Genomic DNA, 23,031 nt, shown 5'->3' with positions numbered 1-23,031 from the left:
CCAGTCTCACCCCTTGAGACGCCTCATGCACTTCCTAGGGAAGATGGTAGCAGCAATGGAAGCAGTCCCTTTCGCGCAGTTTCATCTCCGTCCACTACAATGGGACATTCTCCGCCAATGGGACGGGAAGTCGACGTCCCTCGACAGAGACGTCTCCCTTTCTCAGGCGGCCAAGGAATCTCTTCGGTGGTGGCTTCTTCCCACCGTTTTGTCGAAAGGAAAGTCCTTTCTACCCCCATCCTGGGAGGTAGTCACGACAGACGCGAGTCTATCAGGGTGGGGAGCAGTGTTTCTCCACCACAGGGCTCAAGGGACGTGGACTCAGGAAGAGTCCACCCTTCAGATCAATGTTCTAGAAATCAGAGCAGTGTATCTTGCCCTACAAGCCTTCCAGCAGTGGCTGGAAGGCAAGCAGATCCGAATTCAGTCGGACAACTCTACAGCGGTAGCGTACATCAACCACCAAGGTGGAACACGCAGTCGGCAAGCCTTCCAGGAAGTCCGACGGATTCTGACGTGGGTGGAAGACACGGCTTCCACCATTTCCGCAGTTCACATCCCAGGCGTGGAAAACTAGGAAGCAGACTTCCTCAGTCGCCAGGGTATGGACGCAGGGGAATGGTCCCTTCACCCGGACGTGTTTCAGGAGATCTGTCGCCGCTGGGGGATGCCGGACGTCGACCTGATGGCGTCACGGCACAACAACAAGGTCCCGGCTTTCATGGCACGGTCTCACGATCACCGAGCTCTGGCGGCAGACGCCTTAGTTCAAGATTGGTCGCAATTCCGGCTACCTTATGTGTTCCCACCTCTGGCATTGTTACCCAGAGTGCTGCGCAAGATCAGGGCCGACTGCCGTCGCGCCATCCTCGTCGCTCCAGACTGGCCGAGGAGATCGTGGTACCCAGATCTGTGGCACCTCACGGTAGGCCAACCATGGGCACTACCAGAACGACCAGACTTGCTATCTCAAGGGCCGTTTTTCCACCTGAATTCTGCGGCCCTGAACCTGACTGTGTGGCCATTGAGTCCTGGATCCTAGCGTCTTCAGGATTATCTCGAAAGGTTATTACCACCATGAGACAGGCTAGAAAACCATCCTCCGCCAAGATCTACCACAGGACGTGGAAGATATTCTTATCTTGGTGCGCAGCTCAGGGAGTTTCTCCCTGGCCTTTTGCATTGCCTACTTTTCTTTCCTTCCTGCAATCCGGGTTGGAAAAAGGTTTGTCGCTCAGTTCCCTTAAAGGACAAGTCTCAGCGCTATCTGTATTTTTTCAGAAACGCCTAGCACGACTTACTCAGGTACGCACGTTCCTGCAAGGAGTGTGTCATATCGTCCCTCCTTACAAGCGGCCGTTAGAGCCCTGGGATCTGAACAAGGTTCTAATTGCCCTCCAGAAGCCGCCTTTCGAGCCTATGAAGGATGTTTCCCGTTCTCGTCTTTCACAGAAAGTGGCCTTTCTAGTAGCGGTCACGTCTCTTCGGAGAGTGTCCGAGCTAGCGGCGCTGTCATGCAAATCTCCCTTCCTGGTTTTTCACCAGGACAAGGTGGTTCTACGTCCGATTCCTGAGTTTCTCCCTAAGGTGGTATCCCCCTTTCATCTCAATCAGGATATCACATTACCTTCCTTGTGTCCTCATCCAGTTCATCAATTTGAGAGAGGTTTGCATTTGTTGGATCTGGTCAGAGCACTCAGGATCTACATTTCCCGCACGGCGCCCTTACGCCGCTCGGATGCACTCTTTGTCCTTGTCGCTGGTCAGCGTAAAGGGTCGCAAGCTTCCAAATCCACCCTGGCTCGGTGGATCAAGGAACCAATTCTTGAAGCCTACCGTTCTGCGGGGCTTCCGGTTCCTTCAGGGCTGAAGGCCCATTCTACCAGAGCCGTGGGTGCGTCCTGGGCATTGCGCCACCAGGCTACGGCTCAGCAGGTGTGCCAGGCGGCTACCTGGTCGAGTCTGCACACCTTTACCAAGCATTATCAGGTACATACCTACGCTTCGGCGGACGCCAGCCTAGGTAGACAAGTCCTTCAGGCGGCGGTTGCCCACCTGTAGGACAGGGCTGTTGACGGCCCTATCACGAGGTATTCTTTTACCCACCCAGGGACTGCTTTTGGACGTCCCAATTGTCTGGGTCTCCCAATGGAGCGACAAAGAAGAAGGGAATTTTGTTTACTTACCGTAAATTCCTTTTCTTCTAGCTCCAATTGGGAGACCCAGCACCCGCCCTGTTTTCTTAGGGATTTTTGGTTTTTTCGGGTACACATGTTGTTCATGTTGAACGGTTTCAGTTCTCCGATGTTTCTTCGGGTTGAATTTGTCTTTAAACCTGTTATTGGCTTTCCTCCTTCTTGCTTTTGCACTAAAACTGAGGAGCCCGTGATCCCACGGGAGGGTGTATAGCCAGAAGGGGAGGGGCCTTACACTTTTAAGTGTAATACTTTGTGTGGCCTCCGGAGGCAGTAGCTATACACCCAATTGTCTGGGTCTCCCAATTGGAGCTAGAAGAAAAGGAATTTACGGTAAGTAAACAAAATTCCCTTCTTTATTAACGGATACACAAAAACTTATAATTAATTAATAATGCTATTGATTTACGCTATGAATTTCACACTTTGCTATGCAGAAATTGAATTCGCTGATAAGACGACGATGAATTTATTTTGACCAAACATATTTTGCAGCCAGGGCTCAAAGTAATCAAATGAGTTGGCCTCCTCCACCTTTTCGGTGTTTGCAGAATAAATACGGTATATTTTTTCTAGTTTGTCTGTTCATCAGGTCATCGGATTAGGCTAGCAACTCAGCAATAATCTTTTTAAAACATCTTATTCTTATGGCATACATTTTCTTTGATGTTTTAGGTCACCAATTAACCTTTTTGAGTCTTCTGCTCTGTAAGGGTACTTTCACACCTCAGTTATTTGGGGGGTTTTTGGCGCAATCCACTGTTTTGGGAATCAGCGGAATCCATTAACGGATTCCGCTGTTTACCATAGACTTGCATTGATGACGGATTGTGCCAAAAGTACCTGCGTTGCTTCCGTTGGCCGACGCTCCGTTGCTTCCGCCGAGCGGAAGCAACGCTGAATGTAACGTTATTTGCTTGCGTCAAAATGACGCCGACCAGCGGATTCCATTGCTTCCGTTAAAATTTAAAATGGCTCCCTATGGTAGCGGATTCCGTTGCAAAGTGCTTTACAACGGAATCCGCTGCTGGATTCCACTAATTTCTACTGAGCATGCCCAGAATGAAAAAAATGAAAAAAAAAAAAACAGAGCCGACGCATTCTGTTAGACGGACGCCAAACGAATGCAACGGGTCTGTTATTTCACAGGAATCAGCTAACGTATTCCTGTGAAATAACGGATCCGTTGCATCCGTTGACACCACAAAAATAACAGATGCGTCAAAATGACGCAGCAACGGACCCAGCGGATTTTGCCCAACGGAAGTGTGAAACTAGCCTAAGTCTGTTACTGGGCTCTGTCAGGGGTCACCAAGCAGATCTGGAAATGTCTACCATGAATAGATTTGGCATAAGCCACACCATTTGCCAGATACCAGAGGTGAGCCCTGGCCTTCACACTTCAACACCTATACAGGGATCTGGGCTTACACGGGAGCTCCCCTGGATTGGGGCATTAGTCAGCTGCTGGCCGTTGGTGCAGACTCTGACAGGAGTGGTCAGGTATCCTGGTCAGAACCAGGGGGGCAGACAAAGCACAAGATCTGAAGGCAAAAGGAAAGTCCGGAATCAGGCAGTGGTCAGACAACAAGAATACCAACAAGATAAGCAGGAGATGGCTTAAGACTGAACCAGAGTAGATAAAACCTTTAACTGGCAGTTTGTCAGAGGCTCAGGAGTCTAAATAGAAGATAGTCACGCCGAGGGCTCACAGAAAGGAGCAACCGAAAAAGCCAGTAATTAATCCCATAGCTCCCTGACTAAGCAGCACCAAAAGTCCCAGAAATTAAACAGGATGCTGCCCAGCCACCAAAGTGGAAACACAGGCAATAGGTTCTGGCTTACAAGTTACAGACACCTTTTTGTTTTTAGTGACTTAAAACACCATTTACCTCTTTAAGATCCTTTCTTGTAAATTTTGAAAGAAAAGGTTCTGCCTGCTCCGGTGTAGGTGACAGAATGATTGCACCACTACATCGAGACTCCATTTTTGTTATTTTTTTTTTTTCCTCATTGACAATATTTTATATTGGTAAAGAATAATGCATACAAAAATGTACCTCCCCAAACTTCTTGTATCTTGCAGCTTTATATATTCTCGTTCCATCTAGGTGACTCTTCCTGAAGTCTTTTTCAGTGATTCTCTTTTTGTGTTACACAATGTTCTAGTTCTTATTAAATATATGAATACATAAATAGATTTCTTTTATTTTTGTTAGCCATTAAAAGGAATAATATGTTAAAAAACAAGGAGGGAAAGGGAACAGAAAGGAAGCTCCCAATGATTCTGCAGACCCACAGGTGCACGGACGTGGCTGGCAACCCACAAGACAGGAACATATTTAGAAGGAAAGTCCAGCACCAGAATATTCCTTAAAATTTCCGTTTCTTCTTTATTCAAAATTTACATACACAGTGCCTTAAAAGCATGTAGATACCCATGTTATGGCCCTATTAGGCCCCCACCTTACACCCACATCATGGATATCTACATGTTTTTAAGGCACTATGTATGTAAATTTTGAATAAAGAAGAAACTGAAATTTTAAGGAATATTGTGGTGCTGGACTTTCCTTCTAAATTTGTAAGAGGAATAATATCTTTTATTTTATTACTTCTCTTTCTGAGAAATATTGGCAATCTAAACTCAAAAAAAAATCTCCACAGCAAAAGATAATGGCCATCACCAGGTCAGAATACCAATGCACTAGCAGAATGCAGGAGACCCCCATGAAAAAGGCGGGGGCAGCACAGGTGCAAAATACTGATGAGCCAACAATTCACAACCTATCAATTCATGGAGGAGGTGGCTGTCTGGTATTAGTAATGTACACAGATGAGGTATGTGTAGGGCACCAGTCACACAGGTATGTGTCGTGCACATTGTACCGTGCAGCCTATTGATGATGCCCATACTGTTAGACCAGGCGGGCTACCCAGCACTATATGAGTGCACCCCACAAGGACAGACACCCCAATTTATCTAACCAATACTGAAGCGCCTGGCTGCATCCTGCATAAAAAAAATCTTAAGTCTTACCTATATTTCTCCTTTGTTTAGCTTCTCGTGCAAAGCTTTCTATGTTGAACACCGTATCCAAAATTCGGGGACAAGTAAAAAATCCAGGATACCCTCAACCAGAAGGTCTTCTGGGAGAATGCATGGTACGCTACGGAAAAGAGCTTGGAGATGAATCAAAATTTGGTGAGTACTAGTCCTCCTTGCTAATAGGCTTCAGTAAATGGCAGACCAAGAGGCCATTGGTAGGCTTTAGGCTAATATGAGCCTTGCGATAGCATCATGAGGGCATTGGGCGGACAGTGAGCCCCTTCCCTCTATGTGCTTAGAACAGTGGTTGATATTGAATTGGTTAAATTGCCAAGGTCAATGCTAGTTGTTATCTCCGCAATTGAATTTTGTGTCAATCAGAATACTTAAAGACTAGAATTGTATTGGACACTACACGAGTATAGAAAATCGTTTCTCCTTTTTTTTTTTAATTAATTAATCAAATAAATCACAAGTATTGGTAATCATACATACTGATACATATCACATTATATACAGGTGATGAACACAGGAACAACACCTAATTGACAATTGAAAACAATGTTTCTTCAGCGCTCTATTGGGAGACCCAGACGATTGGGGTATAGCTACTGCCCTCTGGAGGCCACACAAAGCACTACACTAAAAGTGCAAGGCCCCTCCCTCTCTGGCTATACCCCCCCGTGGTATCACGGGTACTCCAGTTTTAGCTTTGTGTGCGAAGGAGGGCAGACATTCCATGCATAGCTCCACAGATTTTAGTCAGCAGTAGCTGCTGACTAGTTCGGATGGAAGAAAAGAGGACACATATAGTGTTCCCAGCATGCTCCCTTCTCACCCCTGGATGGTGTTGTAAGGTTGAGGTACCTATTGCTGGTACAGGGCTGGAGCCTGACATGCTGTTTTTCCTTCCACATCCCCTTGGGGGTTCTGTGGAAGTGGGATCCTGCCGGCCTCAAAGCTCTGTCGCCGGGCTCCATCCACAGACCCATCAGAACCTGATGGATACGGAGCAGGAGTACCATCAGGGACCGGGCCCTGCATCATACAGGTACTCTGTGTCCCCGGCAGGCACAGACACACTCCGGGCTGGCTGGGTGTTGTAGTGCGCCGGGGACCGTACACTGAGCTGGTGTTCCTACAGTCATCTGGGGGACTTTGTGTTCTGGGAACGCAGCGCCGACCCTCACTGGACCGGGCGGCGCTGCTGTGACTTGTGGTGCGCCGGGGATACGCCGACCGCGCTTTTACGGCGGCGGCGTTTATAACTCTAGTCCCCGGCTTTTGGGCCTAGGACGCCGGCAGCTCCGATCGTTCCCGCCCCCACCCTGTCAATCAGGGTAGGGGAGAGACGCTGTTTCACGGCAGCGAGGAGGGCTGGAGCCTGATTTACATGCTCCAGCCCTCACACTAGGCACAGAGGGAGCAGGCTTCCCGCTCTTGGTCAGGAACGCCCAGGGCCCGCCCCCCTTCTTCCCTCAGGACGCCGGCAGCCATTACATGCATGGCTGGCTGGAAGAAGGACGCAAGGCTCTGGGAGACCTAGACTGAGGGGCTTTGGAAGACCACACACCCGCTCTTTAGCGGGCGGTAAGCGGCTTTTCAGCTGGCCCCTCTAGTGCCTCAGTGTATGTTAGTGTATTGTGTCACTGGACATAGAGATTTATTGATTTCTTGCACTGTGAGGTCGCTTCCTGGCTGAATACCCCAGATCGCTCTGAGGAAGCAGCAGCATGTCATCCACAAGACGCAAAGCTGCCAAGGCTAGGGCTGTGTGCACTGTGTGTGCTGCTTGTGGGACTGCTCTACCAGCAGGTTCCAAAGACCCCCATTGTGTGCAATGCTCAGATCCGGTGCTGCTTCGCCAGCCGGAGTCAGGAGAGATAGTGACCCAGGCTGAGACGCCTGTAAGTCCTGCCCCGGTGTCAGGGTCAGACTTTGCAGTTTTTGCGGTTAATATGTCGGTGACTATGGCAAAAATCCTGGAAACTTTGCAATCCATGCCTGGGGCTCAGTCTATGGACACGGCGAGGTCTATGTCCTCTAACCCTCCGCAGTTGGATTTAATCCAGACTGCAAGGGGGTCCCCGGCCTCTCAGGATGAGTATGATGACTCAGATGATTGCCCCAGCCACCCCAAGCGGGCTCGCTGGGAAAGACCCTCAACGTCATCACACTGCTCAGGGTCTCAGCGCAATCAGTCTCCCTGTGATGTGTCTGAAGAGAGTGATCAGGAGTCTAATCCTGGAACCCCTCTCAATCTGGATACCCCGGATGGGGACGCCATGGTAAACGATCTTATCTCAGCCATCAATAGGCTGTTAGATATTTCTCCCCCAACCCCTTCAGCAGAAGAGGCAGCGGCAGAGCAGGAGAAATTTCGTTTCCTCTATCCCAAGCGTAAATTAAGTGCTCTGTTGGATCACTCTGACTTCAGAGAATCAATCCAGAAACACGATGCTCATCCAGAAAAGCGTTTCTCTAAACGTTCTAAGGATACACGTTATCCTTTCCCCCCTGAGGTGGTCAAGCGCTGGACCCAGTGTCCAAAGGTGGATCCCCCGATTTCCAAACTTGCAGCTAGATCCATAGTTGCAGTGGAAGATGGCGCTTCACTTAAAGATGCCAATGACAGACAGATGGACCTTTGGTTAAAATCTGTCTATGAAGCTATCGGCGCGTCGTTTGCTCCAGCATTCACAGCCGTATGGGCGCTACAAGCTATTTCAGCTGGTTTAGCGAAAGTGGATGCTATCTTACATCCAGCGGTGCCGCAAGTGGCGTCCCTTACCTCGCAGATGTCCGCGTTTGCGTCTTACGCTATCAATGCGGTCCTAGAATCTACCAGCCGCACCTCAATGGCGTCTGCCAATTCGGTAGTTTTGCGCAGGGCATTGTGGTTAAAGGACTGGAAAGCAGATGCTGGTTCCAAAAAATGTTTAACCAGCTTGCCTTTGTCTAGAGAAAGACTGTTTGGCGAGCCACTGGCTGACATCATTAAACAGTCCAAGGGTAAAGACTCCTCTTTACCCCAGCCCAGATCAAGCAAACCTCAGCAGAGAAAGTGGCAGCAGAAGTTTCAGTCCTTTCGAGGTTCGGGCAAAACACAATTCTCCTCGTCCAAAGGGACTCAGAGGACGCAAAGAAACTCAGATTCCTGGAGGGCTCATTCACGCCCCAAGAAAGCAAATGGAGGAACCGCTTCCAAAGCGGCTACCTCATGACTTCCAGTCCCCTCCCTCCGCATCTCCGGTCGGGGGCAGGCTCTCCCGCTTTTACGACACTTGGATGTCACAGGTCAAAGACCGGTGGGTGACGGACATTTTGTCGCGCGGGTACAGAATCGAGTTCAGTTCTCGTCCTCCAGCTCGGTTCTTCAGAACCTCCCCACACCCAGACCGTGTAGATGTCCTGCGGCAGGCGGTGGACTCCCTAAGAGCGGAGGGAGTAGTGGTTCCTGTACCGTTTCAGGAACAAGGGAGAGGGTTTTACTCCAATCTCTTTGTGGTGCCAAAAAAGGACGGCTCATTCCGTCCTGTTCTGGACCTAAAACTGCTCAACAAACATGTGCACGCCAGGAGGTTCCGGATGGAAACCCTCCGTTCTGTCATTGCCTCAATGTCTCAAGGAGACTTCCTTGCCTCAATAGACATCAAGGATGCTTATCTCCACGTGCCAATTGCTACAGAACATCAACGTTTTCTACGTTTTGTGATAGGAGACGACCATTTTCAGTTCGTAGCTCTGCCATTTGGTCTGGCGACAGCCCCACGGGTCTTCACCAAGGTCATGGCGGCGGTGGTAGCAGTCTTGCACTCTCAGGGACACTCGGTGATCCCTTACCTAGACGATCTACTTGTCAAGGCACCCTCTCAAGAGGCATGCCAACTCAGTCTACAGGCTACGCTGGAGACTCTCCAGACTTTTGGATGGATCATCAACTTTCCAAAGTCAAATCTGTCACCGACACAGTCACTAACGTATCTTGGCATGGAGTTTCATACTCGAGCAGCGAGAGTGAAGCTTCCGCTAAACAAGCAGCGGTCCCTACAGACAGGGGTGCAATCGCTCCTTCAGGGCCAGTCGCACCCCTTACGGCGCCTCATGCACTTCCTAGGGAAGATGGTGGCAGCCATGGAAGCAGTTCCCTTTGCGCAGTTTCATCTGCGTCCACTTCAATGGGACATTCTCCGCCAATGGGACGGGAAGACGACTTCCCTAGACAGGAAAGTCTCTCTTTCCCAGACGGCCAAGGACTCTCTGCAATGGTGGCTCCTTCCCACCTCATTGTCTCAGGGAAGATCCTTCCTGCCCCCATCCTGGGCAGTAGTCACGACAGATGCGAGTCTGTCGGGGTGGGGAGCAGTGTTTCTACACCACAGGGCTCAGGGGACGTGGACTCAGCAGGAGTCCACCCTTCAGATCAATGTTCTGGAAATCAGGGCAGTGTATCTTGCCCTACTGGCCTTCCAACAGTGGCTGGAAGGAAAGCAGATCCGAATCCAATCGGACAACTCCACAGCGGTGGCATACATCAACCACCAAGGAGGGACGCGCAGCCGGCAAGCCTTTCAGGAAGTCCGGCGCATTCTGATGTGGGTGGAGGAAAGAGCATCCACCATATCCGCAGTTCACATCCCGGGCGTAGAAAACTGGGAAGCAGACTTCCTCAGTCGCCAGGGCATGGACGCGGGGGAATGGTCCCTTCACCCGGACGTGTTTCAGGACATCTGTCGCCGATGGGGAGTGCCGGACGTCGACCTAATGGCGTCTCGGCACAACAACAAGGTCCCGGCATTCATGGCGCGGTCGCGAGATCAAAGAGCGCTGGCGGCAGACGCCTTGGTGCAAGATTGGTCGCACTTCCGCCTCCCATATGTATTCCCGCCTCTGGCACTCTTGCCCAGAGTACTACGCAAGATCAGATCCGATTGCAGCCGCATCATACTCGTCGCCCCAGACTGGCCGAGGAGATCGTGGTATCCGGATCTGTGGCATCTCACGGTCGGCCGACCGTGGTCGCTTCCAGACCGTCCAGACTTGCTGTCTCAAGGGCCGTTTTTCCATCAGAATTCTGCGGCCCTGAACCTGACTGTGTGGCCATTGAGTCCTGGATCCTATCGTCAACAGGATTATCCCAGGGAGTGGTAGCCACAATGAGACAAGCTAGGAAGTCAACTTCTGCTAAGATCTACCACAGAACGTGGAAGATTTTCTTAACCTGGTGCTCTGCTCAGGGAGTGTCTCCCTGGCCATTTGCATTGCCCACTTTTCTATCTTTCCTGCAATCAGGGTTGGAAAAGGGCTTGTCGCTCGGCTCCCTTAAAGGGCAAGTCTCGGCACTATCCGTGTTTTTTCAGAAGCGTCTAGCACGTCTTCTTAAGGTGTGCACGTTCCTGCAGGGGGTCTGTCATATTGTGCCCCCGTACAAGCGGCCGTTGGATCCATGGGATCTGAACAGGGTACTAGTGGCTCTCCAGAAGCCGCCCTTCGAGCCTCTCAAAGAAGTTTCTTTTTCTCGCCTGTCACAGAAAGTGGCGTTTCTTGTTGCGATCACATCGCTTCGGCGAGTGTCTGAGCTGGCTGCTCTGTCATCCAAGGCTCCCTTCTTGGTGTTCCACCAGGACAAGGTTGTGCTGCGCCCCATTCCGGAGTTTCTCCCTAAGGTCGTATCCTCGTTTCATCTTAATCAGGATATATCATTGCCTTCCTTTTATCCTCATCCGGTTCACCGGTATGAAAGGGACTTGCGTTTGCTAGATCTGGTGAGAGCACTCAGGATCTACATTTCCCGCACGGCGCCCATGCGCCGTTCCGATGCACTTTTTGTCCTTGTCGCCGGTCCGCGCAAGGGGTTGCAGGCTTCTAAAGCCACCTTGGCTCGATGGATCAAAGAACCAATTATAGAGGCCTACCGTTCTGCTGGGCTTCCGGTTCCTTCAGGGCTAAAAGCCCACTCAACCAGAGCCGTAGGTGCGTCCTGGGCATTACGGCACCAGGCTTCGGCTCAACAGGTGTGTCAGGCGGCTACCTGGTCGAGTCTGCACACGTTCACCAAGCATTATCAGGTGCATACCTATGCTTCGGCGGATGCCAGCTTAGGTAGAAGAGTCCTGCAGGCGGCAGTGACATCCCCGTAGGGGGGGCTGTTTTGCAGCTCTAACATGAGGTATTTCTTTACCCACCCAGGGACAGCTTTTGGACGTCCCAATCGTCTGGGTCTCCCAATAGAGCGCTGAAGAAGAAGGGAATTTTGTTACTTACCGTAAATTCCTTTTCTTCTAGCTCTTATTGGGAGACCCAGCACCCGCCCTGTTGTCCTTCGGGATTGTTTTTGCTGTTTGCGGGTACACATGTTGTTCATGTTGAACGGTTTTTCAGTTCTCCGATGTTACTCGGAGTTAATTTGTTTAAACCAGTTGTTGGCTTCCTCCTTCTTGCTTTGGCACTAAAACTGGAGTACCCGTGATACCACGGGGGGGTATAGCCAGAGAGGGAGGGGCCTTGCACTTTTAGTGTAGTGCTTTGTGTGGCCTCCAGAGGGCAGTAGCTATACCCCAATCGTCTGGGTCTCCCAATAAGAGCTAGAAGAAAAGGAATTTACGGTAAGTAACAAAATTCCCTTCATTGGTATTATAGTCTATTGTCAATGTTTAAGTCTGAGTTATTCAACGGCCATACTATGAAGCCATGGAAGGTTCGATGGATAATAATTGGACACTTCATAGAGTCTAACCACTTTAAAGGGAATCTGTCGGCAGGCTATATAATCTGTAGGGGCTGAGACCCTGAATCCAGCGATGTGTGACTTACTAGCTGCATGTTGCTGTTTCAATAAAATCAATGTTTTATCACCATGAAATTATCACTACAGGTCTAGTTGCCTTGTGCCGTCTAGTCAACAGCTTTTTGTAACCTCATTCCACCACTGATTAACACACACAGACAGCTACCAATCAGTGGTGAGCTTATATGGGACTCAGAAATCTGAACACTGCTGAATCTGCAGAAGAGAAAACCATGATTGTATTAAAAGGACAGCATGCAGACCGGCAAGTGACACATTTTATGGAATCAGGGTCTCAGCCCCTACATCAAGCATGCTGCTCACATACCGTGTATGTGTGTTTGTATGTATGTATGTGTGTGTGTGTGTGTGTGTGTGTGTGTGTGTATGTACATATATATATATATGTGTGTGTGTGTGTATGTGTGTGTATGTATATGTATGTATATGTATGTATATATATATATATATATATATATATATATATATATAATAAAATGAAAGAGGTAAGAGTCCCGGTGCACCACCTACTCCGCGTGTTACTACACGTTCAGCTACTTGAGCCCTACTGAGCCATGGAGGGGGCCATTGTGCAGACTTGCGGTGAAGACCAAGATAAATCCAAAGGAGAAAGAAAGTCGCACTCCAGATGATCACCATATCACTCCGTCTTTATTGCAGGGGAAACATGAAGGTACAAGCGATGGGGAGGGTGAGACAAGCCGGCGTTGTATGGCTTGTCTCACCCCCCCCCCCCTCACCGCTTGTACCTTCATGTTTCCCCTGCAATAAAGACGGAGTGATATGGTGATCCTCTGGAGTGCGACTTTCTTTCTCCTTTGGATATAATATATATATATAATATATATATATATATATATATATATATATCTATATATATATATATATATATATATATATATATATATATATATATATATACATGTATGTGTATATATATATGACAGTGTCGGCGATCACAGCTGTTAGAGGGCGGTGCCAACAGTATAGCATAGCCAGCACTCAATTCGTGGAGGGATTCACCTCCTGAGCCTGCTCCGTACACACACGACATCTGCAGCCGTTGGGAAAGACAAATCTATTATTAATGTTGCCCTGATTGTGTCTTGGTTTTGTTTTTTAATTCTCTTGTGGAATACAGATTGTCAGAGGTGCTTACAAAGAAAATATTACTTTTCATCATTAGAAACTCAATAAGTAATAAAACTATTTCACCAGTAACATTCAGGCTTAATATTCTACTTCTTTAAAATAGGCAATGCATTGTTGGATGCTGGAGAGTCCATGAAAAGACTCGCAGAAGTCAAAGATTCTCTGGACATCGATGTAAAGCAAAACTTTCTGGATCCCATGCAAAACCTTGCTGACAAGGACCTCAAAGAAATACAGGTTAGTTCATATTAAATATTGTTTTTTGGGGAGTCTTTTAAGCTTTAGGCATGTGATACACTTAGGCTATGTGCCCACGGCACTATGTACCCGCAGATATATCCGCAGGTACATCCGCAGGTTTCCCGCAGCAGCTCCCCGGAATCCGCAGCTATCCATTGCTGCGGGATTCTAGCGAAATATCTGCGGTAAACCTGGAGACATACGTGCAACTTACCTGCCTCTATCTCCATAGTGGAGGGTTGGGATTTCCGCAGGAATAATTGACATGCAGTTACGTGTGGCTGCGGGACATCCGCAGCATATTCCGCAGCCGCACATACCACAGCATGGACCCAGACACTCCCCATGTCCCATAGGATAACATGGGGAGTGTCTGTGCTTGCTAAAATCTGCGGATTTATCTAGAAAATCTAGATAAATCCGCAGGTTTTCCGCTGCAAATTCCGCGGTTACAGTGTCCCGTTGGCACATAGCCTAATTGTATCCACAAGTATTCATATATATTGATAAATATATCACAGACACAGGAACCACACCAACTTATCCTTTGGGTTTCATCACGCTACCAAACTGCGTTGAGCATGAACCGGGACATAGAAGCAAAGCCTGACGTTCATTACTTCTGAAAAACCTTTGGAGGCGTAATATACAGCAGTATCAGGCGCAGAGTCTGCTTAATGTGGGTGCAGGCTGTTAAAAACAGCAGGCACCAGCCCTCGTGATGCGATGGTAGGTTGCCTATAGATGCCCGTACCAGTAAGTGTATATAGCAGCTGGGAACTACTAAAAGCGCTTCTGTTTGCAGTCTGGGCATGAGATGCAATAAAATCACAACCCTGCAAATTTTCCAAACTGAGACTCTGCTGCCTATTTATTTTGTGTGCATATTACAGAAATGTTAAAACAGTACATTATATATCCTGCATAGTGATGAGCGGGCACTACCATGCTTGGCTGCTCAGTACTTGTAACAGTCGGACGCTTGGATGGGCTGGACTTGTGTATCAAGAATATAAGTCAATGGGGAACTCGAGCATTTCCAGATCTTCCAGAAAAATACTAGAGTTCCTCATTGACTTCCATAATACTCGGATACTCCAGTCCAGCCCATCCGAGCGTCCATCTGCTCATTATAAATACTGAGCACCCAAGCATTGTAGTGCCCGCTCATCACTAATTCTGCATGGGGAAGGTCATAAAATGGGTTTTTGAGGGGCACTTAGCCTGCTTCATAAAAGAGGAGAATAAATACAACCAGAAAATTGTATGTAATAACAATTACAGCTCACACCGCTCCATTGGCGAAAAGGTAAAATGACTCAATGTGGAGCACAAAACAGTTTTTCTCCATAAAATATAAATGTAAATGTTGCATTACTGTGATTGTACGGACCCGCAGAATAAAGTGAGGAAATGTAATTTTATACAGAACAGGGAATTTTGTATAAACCCAAAAGCAAATGCAGAATTTTTGAGGTTTTTTTCCAGGATTATTTTCTTTTCTCTAAATTTTTCAGTACTATATAGGTTAAATTTAAAATATTGGACTTGCTCTGTAAAAAGATAAGCCTGCATACAAATACTGATACACTAATCCTTATTACACCATTCATTTTATCATGAGGTAATGGTAAGTATGAAAAAATATCCAAGATTGCAGAATTTCACTTTTTATTTCTATTTTGCCAATCCTTTGTTTCCAGCATTCATTTTACCATAACACTGACTTGGCAGTATGATTCTCCAGGTCGGTCTGACTATGCAGGTACCAAATATGTATAGTTTTTGTTTTTTTTTATTAAAGTGGTGACCAAATATTATGACATTTTAAAACAAAAAATGTTGCTTGTCCTCCCTTTATGAGATGAAGTACGCCTACGTCTGAGTAAATTAAACATTGACAAACCCCCAGGGCCAGATGGCATTCATCCACGAATATTGAGGGAATTGAGCTCTGTAATCGACAGACCGCTGTATCTCATCTTTTTAGACTCGCTTGTAACAGGGTTGATGCCTCAGGATTGGAGGATTGCTGATGTGGTACCGATATTTAAGAAAGGTAAGAGGGTAGATCCAGGCAACTACCGTCCAGTAAGCCTGACATCAGTAGTATGCAAGGTTTTTGAGGGCATTTTAAGGGATGACCTGCAAAAATATATTGCAGAAAATATGATAACTGACAGACAGCATGGATTCATGAAAGATAAGTCGTGTCTAACCAACCTGTTGGGGTTCTATGAGGGGGTAAGTTCAAACCTGGATATTGGTAATGCAGCTGATGTGATTTATTTGGACTTTGCAAAGGCATTTGATACTGTACCACATAATAGCCTTATACTAAAGCTCCAGAAGCAAGGACTAGGGGACACAATATGCAACTGGGTAAGGAATTGGCTAAAAGATAGGAAACAAAGAGTAGTCCTAAATGGTACATTCTCTAAATGGGCTATAGTCAGCAGTGGGGTGCCGCAGGGATCTGTGCTAGGACCAATTCTTTTTACTCTCTTTATTAATGACCTTGTGGATGGGATTGATAGTACAGTGTCAGTCTTTGCCGATGACACCAAACTATGTAGGATATTAAAAACTGACCTGGATAGTACAATATTACAAAAAGATCTGGATAAGATGTCAGAATGGGCAGATACTTGGCAAATGAGATTTAATGTTGATAAATGTAAAGTAATGCACCTAGGACGGAGTAATCCTATAGCTGCGTATACATTAAATGGAAGTAAACTCGGGACTACAGAACAGGAGAAGGACTTGGGTATTCTCATTACAAATAAGCTGAGCAGCAGCACTCAATGTCAAGCAGCAGCTGCAAAAGCAAACAAGATTCTAGGGTGTATAAAAAGAGAGATTAGATCCCGCGATCCCAACGTATTGTTACCCCTCTATAAATCACTTGTAAGGCCACATCTGGAATACGGGATCCAGTTTTGGGCTCCACATTTTAAAAAGGACATTCAGAAGTTAGAGTCAGTTCAAAGGCGGGCAACTAGACTACTACAAGGAATGGAAGGCCTCCCATATGATGGCAGATTGAAAAAGTTAGATATGTTTAGCTTAGAAAAAAGACGTCTCAGAGGAGATCTCATTTATATGTATAAATACATGTGTGGTCAATATAAAGGACTGGCACATGACTTATTTCTTCCAAAGACAGTACTAAGGACTAGGGGGCACTCACTGCGAGTGGAAGAAAAGCGATTCCGACAGCTAAATAGGAAAGGGTTCTTTACAGTTAGAGCGGTCAGACTGTGGAATACCCTACCACAAGAGGTAGTTATGGCAGATACTATAACAGCTTTTAAAAAAGGGCTGGATGATTTCCTCAGTACACAAAACATTGTTGGTTATAAATGACTTAGTGACTAAATGTAGAACTGGTGGAGGAAGGTTGAACTAGATGGACATAGGTCTTTTTTCAACCTAAGTAACTATGTAACTATGAGAGCAGTAAGGCCCCTTTCACATTGCGTTTTTCCCTACGTCCACAGGTCCCGTCGGAGCATCCGTCCGAACCGCCCCTCCCCCACTCTGCAAAGCGTGTTCCGGACGCATGCGCCCGACAGGGCCATTCACTGCTATGTAGCGCACTGCGTTAGCGTGTGCTCTGTTTTGTGCCATTTTTTGCACATATACGTTTCTGCAGACGGACACCCGAACGTAGTCCACCTACGTTCAGGTGTCCGTCTGCAGAAACGTATATGTACAAAAAATGGCACAAAACAGAGCACACGCTAACGCAGTGCGCTCCATAACAGTGAATGGCCCTGTCGGGCGCAATCGTCCAGAACACGCTTTGCAGAGTGGGGGAGGGGCGGTTCGGACGGATGCTCCGACGGGACCTGTGAGCGGAAGGTAAAACGCAATGTGAAAGGGGCCTTACATATTCAATTTTTGGGATATGGGGCTTGTTTTTGTGCCCCGTGTTGATGTCTTTATCGATATCATGTTGAGGTATATACAATGTTTTGATCTTCTGTTATTAAACTTCTTCTGTTGTTGCGGCAGCCAAAAAACTGCAATCCTGGCGGTTTTACTTTGTTTTTTTTTTGTTGCGCTGTTTACTGATCGGATTTATTTTTATATTTTGATCATACATTTACAAATGCAGCAATACCAAATATGTGTTTGTTTTTTTATTTCTTCATTTTTAACGTTGTAAAAGGAGTGTAATTTTTTGCAACCTTTATATATTCAACTAGAAGGTGGCCCGATTCTACGCATCGGGTATTCTAGAATTTACGTATTGTGTAGTTCATGTATGATTTTTGTTATATATATATATATATATATATATATAGATAGATGTTGTTGTGTGTAGTTACCAAGTGTTTGTGTAGGGCGCTGTACATGTTCTGGGTGTTGACTGGGTGTGACGGGGGGTGAGAGCGGTGTTGTATGTGTGTTGCGTGTGTTGCGTTGTTTGTGGAGCGCTGTGTGTCTGTAGCGTTGTGTGTGTGTTGCGCGGTTTGTGTGTGTGTGGTGTGTTTTGGAGGAGGTATGTTTTGTGCAATGTGTGTGTTGTGCGGTATGTGCGTATATTTGTGTGTGCAGCGTTGTCTGTGTGTGTGGGTGTCTGTGTAGGGCAGTTGTTTGTGGTTCCCAGTGTGTGTGTGTAGTGTGTTGTGCAGTGCGCGCGTGTGTGTGTGTGTGTTGGGGGGAGGTGTGCACTTCCCATCGTGTTCCATCCCTCATGCAGTGCACTCCCCATAGTGCTCCATCCCCCATGCAGCGCACTCCCCATCGTGCTGCATCCCCCATGCTGCGCACTCCCAAACGTGCTCCATCCGCCATGCTGCGCACTCCCAAACGTGCTCCATCCGCCATGCTGCGCACTCCCAAACGTGCTCCATCCGCCATGCTGCGCACTCCCAAACGTGCTCCATCCGCCATGCTGCGCACTCCCAAACGTGCTCCATCCGCCATGCTGCGCACTCCCAAACGTGCTCCATCCGCCATGCTGCGCACTCCCAAACATGCTCCATCCGCCATGCTGCGCACTCCCAAACGTGGTCCATCCGCAATGCTGCGCACTCCCAAACATGCTCCATCCGCCATGCTGCCCACTCCCAAACGTGGTCCATCAGCCATGCTGCGCACTCCCAAACGTGCTCCATCCGCCATACTCCGCACTCCCCATCGTGCTCCATCCGCCATGCTGCGCACTCCCAAACGTGGTCTATCCGCCATGCTGCGCACTCCCCATCGTGCTCCATCCCCCATGCTGCACCAGCATCAGCCTCTCTACCCGCAGCATCAGCCTCTCTACCCGCAGCATCAGCCTCTCTACCCGCAGCATCAGCCTCTCTACCCGCAGCATCAGCCTCTCTACCCGCAGCATCAGCCTCTCTACCCGCAGCATCAGCCTCTCTACCCGCAGCATCAGCCTCTCTACCCGCAGCATCAGCCTCTCTCCTCCCAGCATCAGCCTCTCTCCTCCCAGCATCAGCCTCTCTCCTCCCAGCATCAGCCTCTCTACCCGCAGCATCAGCCTCTCTACCCGCAGCATCAGCCTCTCTCCTCCCAGCATCAGCCTCTCTCCTCCCAGCATCAGCCTCTCTGTCCCCAGCATCAGCCTCTCTGTCCCCAGCATCAGCCTCTCTGTCCCCAGCATCAGCCTCTCTCATCCCAGCATCAGCCTCTCTGTCCCCAGCATCAGCCTCTCTACCCGCAGCATCAGCCTCTCTACCCGCAGCATCAGCCTCTCTACCCGCAGCATCAGCCTCTCTACCCGCAGCATCAGCCTCTCTACCCGCAGCATCAGCCTCTCTACCCGCAGCATCAGCCTCTCTACCCGCAGCATCAGCCTCTCTACCCGCAGCATCAGCCTCTCTACCCGCAGCATCAGCCTCTCTACCCGCAGCATCAGCCTCTCTACCCGCAGCATCAGCCTCTCTACCTGCAGCATCAGCCTCTCTACCCGCAGCATCAGCCTCTCTACCCGCAGCATCAGCCTCTCTACCCGCAGCATCAGCCTCTCTACCCGCAGCATCAGCCTCTCTACCCGCAGCATCAGCCTCTCTACCCGCAGCATCAGCCTCTCTCCTCCCAGCATCAGCCTCTCTCCTCCCAGCATCAGCCTCTCTACCCGCAGCATCAGCCTCTCTACCCGCAGCATCAGCCTCTCTCCTCCCAGCATCAGCCTCTCTCCTCCCAGCATCAGCCTCTCTCCTCCCAGCATCAGCCTCTCTGTCCCCAGCATCAGCCTCTCTGTCCCCAGCATCATCCTCTCTGTCCCCAGCATCAGCCTCTCTCATCCCAGCATCAGCCTCTCTGTCCCCAGCATCAGCCTCTCTACCCGCAGCATCAGCCTCTCTCATCCCAGCATCAGCCTCTCTGTCCCCAGCATCAGCCTCTCTGTCCCCAGCATCAGCCTCTCTGTCCCCAGCATCAGCCTCTCTGTCCCCAGCATCAGCCTCTCTGTCCCCAGCATCAGCCTCTCTGTCCCCAGCATCAGCCTCTCTGTCCCCAGCATCAGCCTCTCTGTCCCCAGCATCAGCCTCTCTGTCCCCAGCATCAGCCTCTCTGTCCCCAGCATCAGCCTCTCTGTCCCCAGCATCAGCCTCTCTGTCCCCAGCATCAGCCTCTCTGTCCCCAGCATCAGCCTCTCTGTCCCCAGCATCAGCCTCTCTGTCCCCAGCATCAGCCTCTCTGTCCCCAGCATCAGCCTCTCTGTCCCCAGCATCAGCCTCTCTGTCCCCAGCATCAGCCTCTCTGTCCCCAGCATCAGCCTCTCTGTCCCCAGCATCAGCCTCTCTGTCCCCAGCATCAGCCTCTCTGTCCCCAGCATCAGCCTCTCTGTCCCCAGCATCAGCCTCTCTGTCCCCAGCATCAGCCTCTCTGTCCCCAGCATCAGCCTCTCTGTCCCCAGCATCAGCCTCTCTGTCCCCAGCATCAGCCTCTCTGTCCCCAGCATCAGCCTCTCTGTCCCCAGCATCAGCCTCTCTGTCCCCAGCATCAGCCTCTCTGTCCCCAGCATCAGCCTCTCTCCTCCCAGCATCAGCCTCTCTCCTCCCAGCATCAGCCTCTCTCCTCCCAGCATCAGCCTCTCTCCTCCCAGCATCAGCCTCTCTCCTCCCAGCATCAGCCTCTCTCCTCCCAGCATCAGCCTCTCTCCTCCCAGCATCAGCCTCTCTCCTCCCAGCATCAGCCTCTCTCCTCCCAGCATCAGCCTCTCTCCTCCCAGCATCAGCCTCTCTCCTCCCAGCATCAGCCTCTCTCCTCCCAGCATCAGCCTCTCTCCTCCCAGCATCAGCCTCTCTCCTCCCAGCATCAGCCTCTCTCCTCCCAGCATCAGCCTCTCTCCTCCCAGCATCAGCCTCTCTCCTCCCAGCATCAGCCTCTCTCCTCCCAGCATCAGCCTCTCTCCTCCCAGCATCAGCCTCTCTGTCCCCAGCATCAGCCTCTCTGTCCCCAGCATCAGCCTCTCTCCTCCCAGCATCAGCCTCTCTGTCCCCAGCATCAGCCTCTCTGTCCCCAGCATCAGCCTCTCTGTCCCCAGCATCAGCCTCTCTGTCCCCAGCATCAGCCTCTCTGTCCCCAGCATCAGCCTCTCTGTCCCCAGCATCAGCCTCTCTCCCCCCAGCATCAGCCTCTCTGTCCCCAGCATCAGCCTCTCTGTCCCCAGCATCAGCCTCTCTCCCCCCAGCATCAGCCTCTCTGTCCCCAGCATCAGCCTCTCTGTCCCCAGCATCAGCCTCTCTGTCCCCAGCATCAGCCTCTCTGTCCCCAGCATCAGCCTCTCTGTCCCCAGCATCAGCCTCTCTCATCCCAGCATCAGCCTCTCTCCTCCCAGCATCAGCCTCTCTGTCCCCAGCATCAGCCTCTCTCATCCCAGCATCAGACTCTCTCATCCCAGCATCAGCCTTTTCTGTCCCCAGCTGATGCCTTTTCTGTCCCCAGCATCAGCCTCTCTCCTCCCAGCCTACCCCAGCCTCAGCCTCCCCCAGCATCAGCCTCTCTTCTCTCAGCCTCCCCATCCCAGCCTTCCCCAGGATCAGCCTCTCTCCTCCCCCTCCCAGCCTTCCCCAGGATCAGCCTCTCTCCTCCCAGCCTCCTCCAGCACGCCGTGCTCCTCTGCCGACACTCACAGATCCGATCGCATACACTCACACACACCCACCCACACACACCCGATCGCATACACTCACACACACCCGATCGCATACACTCACACACACCCGATCGCATACACTCACACACACCCGATCGCATACACTCACACACACCCGATCGCATACACTCACACACACCCGATTGCATACACTCACGCACACACACATTGACGATATTGCACATACGCGCTCATACTCACAACATCCGGAGATACCACATGCTTCTGGCCATGTGATCCTCCGGCAGGTCCTGGAAGCTCACAGCACAATATCGCCGCCGAGAATCAAGCGATATCCCAGGATGTTGTGAGTGTGTGGATGCGATGTGATGTGTGTGTGAGGTGTGTGTGATCTGATGTGTGTGTGTGCTGTTATGTGTGTGCGTGTGTGTATTTTCCGCCGCTGCAGGACCTTGATGCGCTGGTAACTATGCTACCATGGTTACCAGCGCATCTCGTCCCCCGCTCGCACAGGAGCCCACACCAGCATACGCCGGCCAGCCCCAGCAATGCGAGGGTATGTGTCGGCTGGTTTGGCGGCGTACGCTGATGTGGGCTCCCAGGGGTACAGTACTCACCTGGTAGTCGTGGCTCCGTGACCGTGTCGGTTCGGGGAATGCGGGGGGGCAGAGCTAGCGTGCATTGCGTGAGGGGGGCGGGGCGTGGCCGAGTTGCCAATGCCTGCAGGGTGCCGGGGCGAGAGGCCAATCTGTGGGGGGGGGGCGGAGCCTGGGCGAGCGGCCGGCCAATCCGTGTGGGGGCGCAGCCTGGGCGAGCGGCCAATCCGTGTGGGGGGCGGGGCCATGGCGAGCCCAGCGGCCAATCAGCTTTGTGTCACCGTAAGGACACAATTTTGGAGCAAGACAGACAGACAGACAGAGGCAATTATATATATAGATAAATGTATGTATATTTTTATTTCTTTATCGTTCCTATGGGAGACCCAAACATTGGGTGTATAGCTTCTGCCTCCGGAGGACACACAAAGTACTACACTAAAAAGTGTAGCTCCTCCCTCTGAGCATATACACCCCCTGGATAACCAAATATAGCCAGTTCAATGCTTTGTGTTCAGGAGGCATACATCCACACATGCATTCTCATCTGATTTTTGATTTTTGGAAAGAGTTTGAAGAAAAGCGGGTCCAAGCCTGGACTCCCGGCATGTCCCTTCTCACCCCACTGTGTCGGCGGTGTTGTTAAGGTTGATTTACAAGGCTGGAGCCTTACATGCCGCGCTCCTTCACCATCCCTCGGGTTCTGGCTTGAAGTGGGAGCCAGCACGGTTCTCCCTGCCTTGCAGGAGACCGGTCTCCATCCGCAGCCCTTCAGGATCCTGCCGGACGGAGCACTCATCCCCAGGGACTTGAAACCCTGCGTCTCACAAGCTAAGTATCTGAGACGTTATTTTCGGGGGGTCCCTTGTACTTTATTGTTGGGGAGAGTGGGCTGTGTATCTGTT

General features: G+C 49.9%; 1 protein-coding gene across 1 annotated transcript in view; it reads left to right on the top strand.

The window, feature by feature from the left end:
* Positions 1–23,031, top strand: part of SH3GL1 (SH3 domain containing GRB2 like 1, endophilin A2) — a 1,238,645-nt gene that overhangs the window by 1,196,533 nt on the left and 19,081 nt on the right. Inside the window, exons 4-5 of the mRNA XM_075352515.1 lie at positions 5,257–5,400; positions 13,308–13,441. Of these exons, the coding sequence (XP_075208630.1) occupies positions 5,257–5,400; positions 13,308–13,441 (278 nt within the window). The remainder of the gene's footprint in view (positions 1–5,256; positions 5,401–13,307; positions 13,442–23,031) is intronic.

This window comes from Anomaloglossus baeobatrachus, chromosome 1 (assembly GCF_048569485.1).
Source record: "Anomaloglossus baeobatrachus isolate aAnoBae1 chromosome 1, aAnoBae1.hap1, whole genome shotgun sequence".
Lineage (NCBI taxonomy): Eukaryota > Metazoa > Chordata > Amphibia > Anura > Aromobatidae > Anomaloglossus > Anomaloglossus baeobatrachus.
The sequence above is the reverse complement of the archived record's forward strand: the minus strand, read 5'-3'. Positions and strand labels throughout refer to the sequence as shown.